This window comes from Malania oleifera, chromosome 12 (assembly GCF_029873635.1).
Source record: "Malania oleifera isolate guangnan ecotype guangnan chromosome 12, ASM2987363v1, whole genome shotgun sequence".
In the NCBI taxonomy this organism is placed as follows: domain Eukaryota; kingdom Viridiplantae; phylum Streptophyta; class Magnoliopsida; order Santalales; family Ximeniaceae; genus Malania; species Malania oleifera.
Genome location: NC_080428.1, coordinates 77110327 through 77124687, shown reverse-complemented (window position 1 = coordinate 77124687; position 14361 = coordinate 77110327). Strand labels below are relative to the sequence as shown.

At 35.5% G+C, this 14361-nt stretch overlaps 1 protein-coding gene and 1 non-coding gene across 6 annotated transcripts in view; both read right to left on the bottom strand.

Moving 5' to 3' along the window:
- Positions 1–1602: 1602 nt before the first annotated feature.
- TRNAR-UCG (transfer RNA arginine (anticodon UCG)) lies at positions 1603–1676 on the bottom strand. The gene has a single exon. It is a non-coding gene; the product is annotated as a tRNA-Arg (tRNA).
- An 807-nt stretch (positions 1677–2483) lies between these two features.
- Positions 2484–14361, bottom strand: part of LOC131144391 (type 2 DNA topoisomerase 6 subunit B-like) — a 34393-nt gene continuing 22515 nt past the window's right edge. For 3 of the 5 annotated variants that reach the window (XM_058093015.1, XM_058093017.1, XM_058093020.1), the window contains 5 exons: positions 6687–6883; positions 5477–5621; positions 4358–4550; positions 4106–4236; positions 2484–3281 (listed from right to left, as the gene is read on the bottom strand). In XM_058093015.1, coding sequence (XP_057948998.1) covers positions 2982–3281; positions 4106–4236; positions 4358–4550; positions 5477–5621; positions 6687–6883 — 966 coding nt within the window. In that variant the 3' untranslated portion in view covers positions 2484–2981. The remainder of the gene's footprint in view (positions 3282–4105; positions 4237–4357; positions 4551–5476; positions 5622–6686; positions 6884–14361) is intronic. The other 2 variants (XM_058093016.1, XM_058093019.1) reach the window with 1 other exon arrangement.

The following is a 14361-nucleotide window of genomic DNA, read 5'->3' as shown; positions in this document are numbered from 1 at the left end:
TCAATTTACTATTATAAAACATGTGAATGATTCACTCTTAATCAAGTAATAAAAACAATTTGCATGCATTTCATTTAATAGCCCACTTTAGTATCACTGTACTCGGAAAAACCGTTGACGATTTCAGGCTACTTCAGGCAAACCGTCGATGGTTTTTCTGAAGCTCAGAAAAATCTGCTCTCGGTATCTCAATCCGTCGACGGTTTTGTTCGGCCAACAAAATCACAGTTCAGAACATAAGATTTCAAACCAACAAAACCCCATAAATCTATCATATATCACATAAATTTTTAGGAATCATATATCATATGAATTTTTTTTTTTAAGTTCGATTCCAGAAAAATATCATATATACAAATTTTCATACAAAACCATAACGAGATCGTAAGGGGTTAATGGAAATGATCTTTAACATGAAGGAAGAACACGATAATTTTAACACTTGCTCGGATACCACGTGTAAGAAATTTTATATGTTGTATGATATTTAACTATCATGTTCTTCACATATGTCTGTTAACTTTAATCGTGAAAATAATGAAAAACCATAACGTATGCATGCCGGAATCATTCATGTTGTGTACAAATCAAGGAGAACGCTGCTAGAATCATTTCTCTCGCTTCACCCTGATTTCTTATCTATCATTCACCAGATTTATGGGAGTAGAGATGATAAAAAAGAACTAAGGTAGAGAGAGGACAATCCTATATTTCTCCTTTCTAGTTCACTTCCTTAGCATACAGGAAATAAACTCTCTTATCCCACTCCCCATAACAGCAGCTGTAGTTATAAAAGTCCCTTCAACTTTTGGCTATTTAATCTCACATGCATTTTCAAAACAAGTCATTTAATCCAATCCTTATCACATGGATGATGGGACGCATACCCTTCATGGGACTCATATCATTTGCAAACTTGGAAAGAAATAAGGTTAAAAAGCTACATATCTCATACAAAGCAGCTTGATAACAAAATATATATTACCTTGAACTTAGCTGGTAACCTTTCTTTCCATCTAGAGTGGTACATAAATTATATAAAGCCATAAATTGCAGTCAGCACTAGCCTGTGTACAACCCACAAGCCCCATTTCACTCTATGCGGATTTTCATTGTCATCAATGAACAATGGCGACGAATCAAGCTAGTAATTAATTTATTCAAGCAGAGGGTTCCAATTTCACGTATATAAGGAAGAAGAGCGAGAAAGATGGCGAGAAAATCGAACCTGAGAAGGAGAATGACATGAACGAGTGACGTGAAAGCCGTTGGTGGAGACGCGTCTCGTGCAGGGAAGGGGAGGGAGGTTTGGTGTTGTCTGATCTACACTTTGGATAGGCGAATTCGAAGGCTATGGTTAGTCGATAAAGACGAAGCAGCAGAGAGAGAGAGAGAGAGAGAGAGAGAAATCAAACATTTTTTAGCATAGAGGCCAGTATTCCAGCGGCAGAAGGCGGAACGCCGGCAGCAGGACTGGGGCTCCGGCGGACGTCTAGGACGGAGGTGACTGAAACAGGGGAAGAGAACAAAACAAAACGCTTACACATCATGTAGCGTTTCTTTCAAAAACCGCATCGACGCGTGGAAGCGTATATATATATCCGACCACAGTGGCAGTCGAACCCACGACCTTTTGATCCGAAGTCAAACGCGCTAATCCACTGCGCTATGCGATCTGATTGAGGACAGTGGAGTACCTTTTAATAAAATATTCTATTGCGAGACCGTGAGAGCTTCCCATGACTAGAAGGTTTTGAGAGTATGAATCATAAATTTTAGATTTGTATTTTTTTTTTTTTAAATTCAACAAAAGTAATATAATGTTACGCTAAATCTTGTTCAAATTTACATTCAAGATCTGAATTTCAAATAGTAGAACATGATATCACTTATTTTATTTTATTTTTTTGTATTTTATAATAATAAGATTAAAAATGAACATGCTGTACTAAGGTCGGTCAGGTTAAGGCATGTGGAAGTATGTAATAAGGTCGGTCAGGTTAAGGCATTTCATAGGTACTAAATCTGGAAAAAAGGGGGAAAAATCAATGATATTCTTGTGCTGTCCTCATAGATGGCAAACCAAACACGAGCTTTAATTTTTAGTATAACTTAATCTGAGTTCTGTGAAACCTTTGTTTGCAGGTACTAAGGAGAAAAAAAGTTCAAGGATAATATGTAGGAAAGAATATTGTATTGCAGGCTTAATTTGCTTATTATATTGGGTTAGATACCTACCTCAATGAAAGTTAAGTTGTAGGTGGTCAAAATCGGGTTGTTAGCTGGGTTGGGATATGGTTCATTCCATGCATTATTAACAAGCTGTCGATGGAGGGTGCTGGAAAGACTCATTTAATCTTCTAGCTATCAAAGGCATATGTAGCGTTCACATCATATCTGTATTAGAAGATCTTTGATTTATTGGGTTGATTTGGTCGTAAATTATGTGACACTTTTATAAGATAAAATTACAAAATTAGTGTGTGAAAACAAACAATACCTTATCAAAATTGAATCGAGACATGTACATTTGATAGTGTAACTATCTTGAATCGTACATAGAAATATAGCCCACTCAAACAAGAGGGTTAGAGATCGAACATAATATCACATCAAACTCCTATATTGAAAGTTACAGTATGCAATGCCTAGCTTAAGGTTTTTTTTTTTTATCAGTTCAAAACCTGTGTAAGTTTGGACTACACAATAGGAAATTGCCCATCTCCCATCACAAATTCTTTCCTGCTCCTCCCCTTTTTTTAAACTTTGATTACTAGAATGTCTGAGAGACATTGCCCACAATGTGGCCTAAGTAAATTTTCAAGTTATTTGAACAAACTGGCACTTGGAATCCATGCAGATATGCCCACAATGGGGGATATCTACGTAAATTTTTTATTTTTACAAAACCAGCAAACTGAAATGCATGATAGTAAATCTTGGAGATGATCTCTCTAGAAGTTAATAAAATGCAGAATGCACTACAGATCCAAGGTACTGTAGGTTTCTTCATCCTCATATTCCCCTTCTTGGATGTCTGGTTCATGGAAGCAATCTTCAAAAAGAAATGGTGCAGCCTCTGCACTCTTGCTAGGCTTACGATCGTTCGTCTCTACAACCGAAACAATTTTTCCCGTAATGCAACATTCAACAATTTCTCCTCTGATTTCTTGAGACGGCAACCCGAGTAACGAAAAGCATTCTTCTTGGAAGTTCGAGTTGTTGGAAGACAAGATCAGGGCAGCAATTGTTCTTGCAAGATCAGGAGCATAACTGCGAATCTGCAAATAAAGGAAAATGATTTAAAACTCAGTCACCAATGTGGAAGTATAAATTCACAGATCAATGCAGTATCCGTCATAGAAAACATTTGTTGCTCTTTGCTTTTTCTCCCCACTGGGCAAAGGCATTGATTACCCATCAACAGTACATAATTGAGTGCTAGATGGGGAAGGGGCCATAGCACAACCAACAAATACCAAATTCTGAAGTTGAGATCCCATTTAACTTCCTCACCAAAATTTATTTCTACAAAAAAACAATGATTAGACTTCTTCGACAGTTCCAATTACAAGTTCTCTCAACTTCATCATGTGCAGAGTAACTAAAATCAGTAAATTTGATACTTTTATAGGTTCTATATGGTATTATGCCATAAAAACGTTCTACTACCATGACTGAAATAAACTTTCAATACAGCATCTGATAAAAGCAACAAAAGCTAAAAACATGAGGTATGCCCCCAATAAACTAATAAGCCACTTGTAATTGAACTTCTGAAGAAATCAAGTCCAATCCAAGATTGCTTCAAAATTTTAAATAAGAACTTTCTATTATTCATGTACTCTAGAAGAGAAACTTTTCAACTGACCTTTAAATTTTCAATTATTCATGTAGTCTAACATAAACTTTTCTGATGTCAACAGACTTCTTCATCCAGGTATTAATTCTTATTAATGAGAAGACATTAATGGATAACAATGTTACTATGCATTAATATTCTAAATTTCTAATGCTTCTTTATAGGATCCATTGCATTTTTTTTTTTTTAAATCATCCATTTTGAAAGAAATGGCATGGGGGTGTTAGAGAGAGAGAGATTAACCTTGAGTGCGCGAGTGCTGAGAAGAGCACCTGGATGTTTCTCCTTCAAATCACCCAGTGCAAGCTTAACTGCATTTTTTATTAAATTTCGATCTACTTGGGTCTTTTGTCCTGCAAGAGGCAATATGACCTTGGCAAAAAGTTAAGGACCAATTGCATGAAACATTGTAACTCACGTAACCAAAGTCAATAATTCAATCAAAACCAACTTAGAATTGTTGAACAAATAAATGACAACACAATGTTGGATATTGTTTTTGATAAAAGTGAAGGACAATGTCAATGTGTGCACAGGAGGGCAAGCTCTCCCACTCCAGTATTGCATGGCCATCTTGTTCCACAACAGTCCGCAAGGTCAGACCATAACTTTTCCAGTCAATGCTAGCCAATGCATTCAGAGACGATTGAGGAATTGAACAAAGCAAGAAGTCTTTGAAATATAATACCTGATAAAAATGTTGTTAGGTCATCCAAGTTAAAAAATATAAATGGAATTACATCTCATTACAAATTATGCTTGACTACTAGCGTTGAAGCAAGTCAACTTTGCTTATTAAATTTATTCTATGTTAAGACAAGATAGAGAGGCTAGTTTATGCCAAGCTATCCCAAAACCAATCATTATATTATTGTAGGCACTTTACAGAGAAAATCAAGACATGTTGCCTTGTTTTATATTATCTCTTTTCCAGTTATGTGGATTCCTGGTTTAAAATAGATAAAGGTCTGTTGAGTTGTGGAAAACAATTTCCATTTCACATTTTTATTTGACAACTGAGAGTGGAAAATGAAAACTGTTGTCCGCATCTGAACAGGCCCTAAAATTTCCAATAGAAGACCAACCATTAATATTAACCAAAGAGCCTCCTGAATAGATTTGTAGTAATAATCTGCAGCTGAATAGCTCAAGTAGCCAAACTGGTCATCTGAATTCTTTCAGAAACCCAATATAATAAACAGGGATTCTAAATTCATTAGACAACAGTAACTATCATTTGGAAACTGAGTCGAAAGCCATTCTGGCTCTCAATTATGAAAACCTTTAATTTGTATCCCAACAAGATGGTGTTCATATATTTTCTCCTGACCCTTTGATCTTTTTCGAATTACCAATTTCACCATCCACTTTATGCCCTTTTTCTCTTAGTTTTAAAATTGAACTTGCATTCCATGCCATAATCAATATTAGGAATAAAATATAAACAACAAAACAAGTCCCTAGTAGAAAATTTAACATTCAGCATGTAGAAGCAAGTATTCAACATTATGCAGAAGTGCTCATATGATTTAAGGAAACAGACACCTCCCAAGCAATTTTTTTCTCTATCAAAAAATTAAAATTAGGAAACAGGCAGTGGAGACATGATATGACCTCCGTTTTTGCACCATATGCCCTGAAGCAAGCACATGATGGCTCAGACGATTCACTTATTACAATCACAGCTTCAGTCACAAGATCTGAACTACTTCGGCTTCCTGCTCGGTGTGCCATTCCACTACCAACCTTCAGATGCTCCCTAAAAGGAGGAGAGCAAAATAAATGAAATCAATTCATCAATTTGAAGGCCACAAGTAAAGGTGGTGAACAAAATATCAAAATTTATATCTATATAGAGAATCATGCAATAGTTAAATAAAAATTTTCTAACAAAATATTGTACATATTCATTCTAACTACGAAGAAAGAATTGTGCAAGGGTAAGACCATAGAAATAAAACAACACAGAAAACATTGAAAATCTTTCACACCAGCTTTTCTTCCTTTGGATCACGCTGCAAATTGGCTATAGAATATAAAAGTTGATTTTCTGAAAGCAAATGGAAAAACTATAGAAGCTCCACAATTACAAGGCTCTGTTTCACTGAATGGAAATTTTTGTGGAAGAGTTCAATGATTTACTATCAAAAGGAATGAGAAGAAGAACGTACACTCACAATGCTCCCACCCATCAGGGATTGGAGAGGCCAAGATTTAACCCCCTTACCAATGGCTCAAGGAATCTAAGAAAAATAAAAATATTTTTATTATTATGCAGCTACGTGAAGATCTCTTAACAAAGCATATTTCTGTTATGAAATGTGCATATTTACAAGATCCCAAAGTATCAATAATATATTCCTATAATAAAACCCTTGAATCACCAGGTTGAAGTGTCATTTGACCAAAGTATGGCAATATTAACACGGTAAATTCTGTGAACTATAGCTTCCACTTTCTAATGGATAGTAAAAAATGGAACAAAAGACATGTAGACCAGTAGTAAGTCCTTAAACAGAGTAGAAATGAAAAAAAAAAAAAAAATCCCCAGTAGTGAAAACAATGATATTTATTAGTTGGGGTAATGTTTTTTGGGATACAAGCAAAACAGTGAATCAAAGTTATCGAGTTGGGTTAGTGCTTTATGAGATGTAAGCAAAAATGGAATAAGAACACTTTCAAGCTGTCCACTAGAAAAATCATTAATCAGTAGTATTACTGCAGCGCACAATGCATGTTTCACTTGACCAACTCAAACATATGCCACATGTGCCCAAAAAAAAAGTAGAAAACCGGCATTGGCATATAACCACTAGATTCTTACCAAGTTGGGAAGCAAGAGTGACACCTCTTATCCAAACTATTTCCATGCTTGTAAACATAATCTTCAAAGCCTGATCTTAGACGTTCAAGATTTGATGAAAGAAAAGACTGAGGAATGCACTCATTTGCCAGAATAAACTTCTCAGATCGTGATATAGGAGAGTCACAATGTTCAACCACCAACTCTATTGCAACCTTCTGAATCAGAAGCAAAACTTATAAATTAATTGTACTAGTTTCGAGAAAAAAATAGGAAGAAGAAGATTATAACCAAACTTTATATCAATTTAAATACAAGGAAAAGGAAAAGAAAAAGGTTAACTGATTGAACTTGAGTATAAGAAGGAAAACTATCAATCAGGGATCTTTGTAAGTTAAAGTATACTTCATGCTTTTTTTTTCCCCATTCCGTTCATAGAAATTTTATTCAATTTATTTATTTAGTTATTCATTTTTTATGAGCATTGCCAAATTCATGAATCACCAAAAAAATTCCACATGGAAATTCACATATCAAGAAAAACAGCCAAGGTTCACGCATCATTCGAGATGTGGGTGGTAAAAAATTTTAGGAAACTAGGATTAGATTAACAAGTTATAATATAGGGACCCTTACCATAGAAGCAAGGAGGTGGTTGACGCATTGAGTAGAAAATAAATTAGCATAATTAGCCTTCATGAAACTAAGCGTAAAAGGGGGATATATAGAGAAATTGAAAAATCAAGATTTGAGCATTGATACATAGGAAAAAAAGAACATAATGGGATTGGAATCACTGTAGACAGAATTGTAGATGCTAAACGAGTAGGAGAGAGAAAAATAAAAGTCAAGATGGTCACAGTGAAAATGTCACTGTTGCTTATGCTCCTAAAATGGGCTTAGGAAAATCTTTTAAGGGCAATTTTGGGAAGATATGAATAACATTATTTAAGGGATATCCGGAGTGAGAAAATATTCATAGAAGCGGATTTGAATGGTTACACTGGAAAGGATAATAAATACATAGAGAGAATCCATATGAAGACAAAAGGAGTTAAGATTTTGCTATGCCATATGACCTTATAACAATGAATACATGTCTTATAAAGAGAGAAGAACACTTAATAACCTTCAAGAATGGACAAAAATAAAAGTCATAGATTTTTTCTTAACTAGGAGGGTAGATCTTTCATCATGTAAGGTTGGCAAAGTTATTCTAGGGGAGAGTTTAACTTCACAATATAGAGTATAATGAGTATTAGTGTGTCTATATGAACTAAAAAAATGAAATAGAAATGGTAACATAGATAAGGACTTAAAATTCAATTTTGACTTAAAGAAATAACGGAAATTTATAGTATATGATGGAAATTTACAATGAAACTTCGGGAAATATCAAAATAGATGATTATACATAATTTGGAATCAAAATTAATTTAGAAAATGCATACATGATAGGGCCAGTGACGTAGTTGGCTAAGGGTTAATTGGGAATTGGGAGGGGCAAAATAGTAAAACAAGGGTGGAGAGGGCATTTTTGTTACATCATCATCATAATAGTAAGGGGCATGCTTAGTTCAACAAGGGCGAGAGGGCATTTTTATTACATCATCATCATAATAGTAAGGGTGCATGCTTAGTTTAGGGCTTCAAAACAGGGGTAAAGTGACAAGGTATGCTTAGTTTAGGGCTTCAAAATTCATTTTTATTTTCCAAATTTTTTCATCAAAAATTGAGCTATAGTGCCGAATTTATTGAAATTTCCCTCAAAATTACCTAGATTCCAAGATTTCTGTCAAAATTTACTAAAAGGTTCAAATTTTTCAAAAATGAATTTTAAAGTGAGTTTCCATTTGATACCCTCTAAAACTCGAAATTTCAGTTGAAATTTTGATGTTTCAACCAAAAGTCCTTTATTCAATGTAAGAAAACTATGAGGTAGAGCCTAGAGGGAGAAAATATACTAAAATTTAAAGATAAAATGATAAAATATGATGAATAAACAAAAACACTCCAGTAGGATGCTAGTTCTAATAAAGAGAGAGCAAAACAAGTTTTAAATGTCTCTAGAGTAAGATGCATGACTAGTAAAAAGAGTTGGTGGTGGGATCAAGGCATACAAAAAGCAATTAAAACAAAAAGAATGTGGTTTTAGACATGGAGAAAATGTAGAAACATGAAAAAGTTTGAAAAGTATAAATAAACAAGAAAAGATGCAAAAAAGCTCATTAGTGAGGCTAAACATAGTGCACGCATGTCTCGATACTAAAGAAAAGAAAAAGGCATCTAAACTTGCTATAGCTAGAGAAAGAAAGAGTAGAGACTTCAGCATTGTCCAATGTATGAAAAAAATAACGATGGTAGTGCTTTAGTTATAGAAGAAGATAATAAAGATAAAGAAAGATGGCGAACTTATTTTAAAAAGCTATTTAATGAATACAAAGTAGAAGGCCAAAATTTAGAATTGATAAACGAAGAAAAGGCTAAAAACTTGAGATTTGTTCGTAAAAATAGTCAATGAAGCTAAGTTTGCATTAAAGAAGATGAAAATTGAAAAGCTATAGAACCAAATGACATCCTACTAGAAATTTGGAAATGCGTAGGTGATAACAGAACAATTTGGTTAAACAATTTAGTTAAGACAATTATATGAACTAATAAAATGCCTGACGAATGGAGGAAAGACACTTTAGTCACTATATATAAAAATAAAGGAGATATTCCAAATTATAATAATTATCATGTAATTAACTTTTCAATCATACAATAAAACTTCTAAAAAAGGATAATTGAACAAAGATTAAGGTTAGAAACAAGAATTTTAGAAAATCAATTTGGTTTTAGCCCAAGAAATCAACTATAGAAGCTATATATATATAAATATACATATATATATTAAGAAGATTAATCTAAAGTTTAGTAAAAAAAAGGACTTGCACATGGTTTCTATTTGCCAAGAGATTACCCATAGAAAACCTATGTAGGATAAATAAGGAAGTTTTAAGGCGTGTTATAGAAATATAGGGAGCAAGTAGACGGTATATAGATGTCATTAAGGACACGTACGATAGAGTAATGACTAGCATTAGGACTACAAGTGGAGATCCTGGGAATTTTAATAAGCGTATATTAGGGCCTACTTTAGTTCAATATCTTTTTGCATTACTGATGGATGAACTTAGTTGAAATATTCAAAATGAGGTTCCACAATGTATGTTGTTTGTTAGACAATATTGTCTTGATGATGAAACTAGAGGTGGAGTAGAATCTAAATTGGAATTATGGAGACATGCTTTAGAATTTAGAGGTTTTAAAATAGTTAGGAGTAAGATAGAATACATGAAATGCGATTTAGTCATTTTAGGAGGAATGTTGGAGAAAAGATTAAACTTGATGGTCAAGAAATTAATAGCAGTAGTATATTTTGATACCTTGAATTTATATGCAAGTTGAAGGAGAAATTGAAGAAGATTGAAGAGGTAATATAGAGTTTAAGTAGGTTATGTAAAATGAAAAGGTGCTTTAGACATGCTATCGTAGAAAATTCTTAAAATTAAGACCAACTATGCTATATGAATCAAAATATTAAGCGACTAAGAAACAACATATTCAAAAAGTAAAAGTTATTGAAATGACATGCCAAGGTGGATGGGTGGCACAAATCTAAAGGATAGATTAAGGAATGAACATGTTTGTGGTAAGGTAAGTTGAAGGGGAGCTGAGGCACAACGGTAAAGTTGTTGCTATGTAACCTAGAGGTCATGAGTTCAAGGTGTGGAAACAGCCTATTACAAAAATCCAAGGTAAGGCTATGTACTATAGACCCATCGTGGTCCGCCCCTTTCCCAGACCCCGCGTATGTGGGAGCTTTGTGCACCGGACTCCCCCCCCCCCCCCCCCCTCTCTTTTAAATTCGTGGTAAGTTAGGCAAAGCACGAAAGATAAAGGAAGGAAGTTAAGATGGTTTGGGTAGTGAGCTAGTTAATTTTGCCGCCCGCCAGGGGTGGGGGTTGGGGGCTGGAATAATGGACAGAGATTGTGAGAAAGGATTTGACAATACTGCAATTGATGGATATTGCCCTAGATCATGCGGAATGGCGGAAAAGGATCGATGTAGCCAAATCCACCTAGTTAGCAGTTAGCACTTAGTTTTGTTGTTGTATTTATGAGAAAACATCAAGATGCCCACAACTTAAGCTTAAACACTCTGATTCTATGTAGCACAACAGTTCAAGACCCATCACTATGGACAATCAAGAATATCTTCGAGCCACAAAGGCAGCATGAACAGATGATATTGAAGCCACTTTAGAAATTCCATAATTTCTAAAAAACATAGGCAACCGAACATTGTTGAAGCACTTCTAATCTCCCAATGAGAATATGTTGGGTGGGACACAAAGAATTGTGAATTTGATAACTTTGCAAGTCATTTCCAACCAATTCTGCTGAAGGAAGTGTGATAACTTTGGATTCTGAAATTTTCCTACTTGAATGTGAAACTGAATTTCTCAAGATAACAAGGAGAATCATGTGTGTGAACCTGATATCAGGATTTTCAGGCCCTCAAGTACCATCACTTAAAGGACCAGCGCATAGAACAAGAGTCAAAGCAGAAAAGAGGAAGAGATTAAGTGCAAGAGTGCATGTGATCAATCTTTACAACAGCTGAAGCTGCAAGAGTATGTATATTTCATGCACGTACACCACCATAACCTGTGCATATGTGTATTTTTCATATGCATACATTTAATATCATGTGCAAAAAAGAAATTTTAACCCGAAATTGCAGGGCATCATGCTTTGAATTTAATAAAAGCATTGACCCAACTAGAAAAGGGTTAGTGTTAATGGCTATTTTAGTCTTTTAGTATTATTAAGTGTGCGAGTGTTATGCTAATTAGTGAGAGTTAGTAAGGGTATTATGGTCATTAGAATGTATTTGATTTGTACTATAAATAGAGGGAGAGACCTATCTTTGAGTTAGGTCACTCATTTAATCAAAAAATTTCAACATGGTCTTGAGTATATGATCCAACCTAAACCCTGTCACCAACACAAGCTCAGCCACCACCGGAAAACACTCTCCCATCGCTGCCCTTCTCAGAACCACCACAACCCTTCACTATTTCACAAAACCAACCATATAGCCAAAAACAGGACCCTCTGAAACCTCCCCACACGCCAGAGCATAAGAGTGTTTCAGGCCATTTCTTCCGATTTTTCCCTCCAACATGTTTTATTTTTTGTTTAAAGATCCAACCTTTTTCTACCATGCACTCATGACGATCCATTAGTTGTTATTCAGTGTTTGTAAAGGCTATTGTGAGTCTCTTGGAGCAGTGGTAGTGTTATAAGTTGATTTGTGAGGTTGTGGCAGTGTTATATCAGTTTGTAGGTTGTTCATCTCATCCGTGGTTGTTTCGGTGGTTCACCTTGTTCGTGGTTGTCCCGGTTAGTTTTGATTGTTCTTGTTTGACAGTGGTGTGGCTGCTGGTTTGTGGGTGTTGGGATGGAATCTATGAATCCCAAAAACATGTTTCCTTCATCCCAGCCACAGATAACAAATAAAAAGTTGGACGAAAAGAATTATGTTTAGTGGTATAAGGCTGTTCGAGTTTATTTAGCAAGAGGATTAGGAAAATCTGACCACTTGCTCCAATCTGGTCCTTTTGATGGAAAGAGAAAAGAAGTGTGGATTTGAGAAGATTCCTTGATTGTTTCCCTCTTGTTGAATTCGATGGAGCCCTAGATTGCATGGATGTGCATGCATCTAGATTCATGCAAGAAATTTGGGATTATGCCAGGCTTTTGTACTCTAGTATAACATTACACATATTTATGATTTATCCCAAAAGCATTTTTAGTTACAAAAAGGAGAGTAGCATTAAAAATTATTTTGGAAAGATAAAACATATTCATGAGGAGCTTAACATCCCACAACCTATTATTGCATGTTCATGAGATGCAGAAGCAAAGGAAGCAGATGACAGTTCTTCGGGTTCTGGCAAATTGAAACCCAAGGTTGAGGCAGTCCAGCCCTAGATAATTAATACTGCATAGTTTCCATCACTTGCCAACGTTTATTCTCGCGTCCTTCATGCTTCCTTCAGCACACATTCTCCTGCTCTTACATCTGGGTCTAAAAGAACAGCCTTTGCAATGCATGGTGATTCTAGTGTTCAACCAAATAGCCGCGGAAGTTATTGAGGTGGCTCGAGCAATCGTGTGGTAGAGATGGACAAGGTAGAGGCACTCTTCATGAGTCACAAGTGCACTCATTGTGGACAAGGTAATCATACTAATGAGCAGTGAAGGGATCTCCACAGTAAACTTTCATGTGTTGCCAATGCAGCCACCATTGACTCCACACCTTCGGGTCCAAGTGGAGGGCAACATGCTGTATCTATGTCAGAGGAAGAGTGTTACAAGTTCCAGCAGTATCATGCGTCATAACAAGCTTCTCTTCCCATTACATTTCTTGCCCAAGCACGTAATCCCACAACATGCCAGTTATCCAATATTTCTCGTGCTAGTCCTTGGGTTATAGACTCCACTGCCACTTATCATATCATAGGTACCTAATTTCTTCTCTACTCTCCATCCTGAAAACTTACCTTGTGTACTTTTGCTGATGGATCCACCACTGCCATCAAGGGAATTGGGACTGCATATCCCACTTCTTCTATTTCTCTTCCTTCGGTTTTGTATGTTCCCAAGTTTCCTTTCAATCTTATGTCTGTTAGCAAGATTACCCAAACCATGAATTATTTAGTAACATTCTTCCCTAATTCTATGGCTATTTAGGATTTGAAGACAAAGAAGACGATTGGCAAAGGGTGTGAAACTGGTGGACTTTATCATTTTGGCCCACTATCTCCTTTTGCCACCTGCACTGTTGTTGCCACACCTCCCCAAATTCGTTTGTCGCCTTGGTCATCCTTTGTTGGAAAAGTTGAAACATTTGAGTTATGTATCTAGTCTTGATTGTGAGTCTTGTTAGTTGCGAAAGCATCATTGTGTCCTTTTTTCTTCTCAAATCAATAAATGGGCTGCAAGCCCTTTCATGTTAATCCATTCTAATGTTTGGATCCTAGTAAAGTAGCGTCCAAGTTGGGTTTCTGATGTAACCTTTGTGAATGATTATTCAAGGATGACTTGGAAATATTTAATAAACGATCATTCTAAGTTATGTCATATATTTTGTGCCTTCTATTATGAAATAAAGACTAAATTTGGTTGGCCTGTTCGAATACTTCGGAGTGATAATGCTAAAGAGTATGTTAGTATTAAATTCACTACATATGACCCAGTTTAGTATTGTTCACCAATCATCCTATGCCCACACTCCTCAACAAAATAGGGTTGCAGAGAGGAAAAATACACATATCCTTGAAATCACTCACACCTTACTTTATCAAATACATGTATCTAAATTATCAAATACATGTATCTAAAGTGCTTTGGAGTGATTTTGTACTCACTGCTTGGTATCTTATCAACAGGAAGCCAACCTCAGTTCTTAGTGGTAAAATTCCCTAGTCCATTCTTTTTCCTAATTCACCTCTATTCTATCTACCTCCTCGTATATTCGAGTGTGTCCTTTGCACATCAAGTCATCAACTAACTCCCATGGTGGATAAGTTGGATCCTCTTGCTATAAAATGTGCCCTTCTAGGCTACTTATACACTCAAA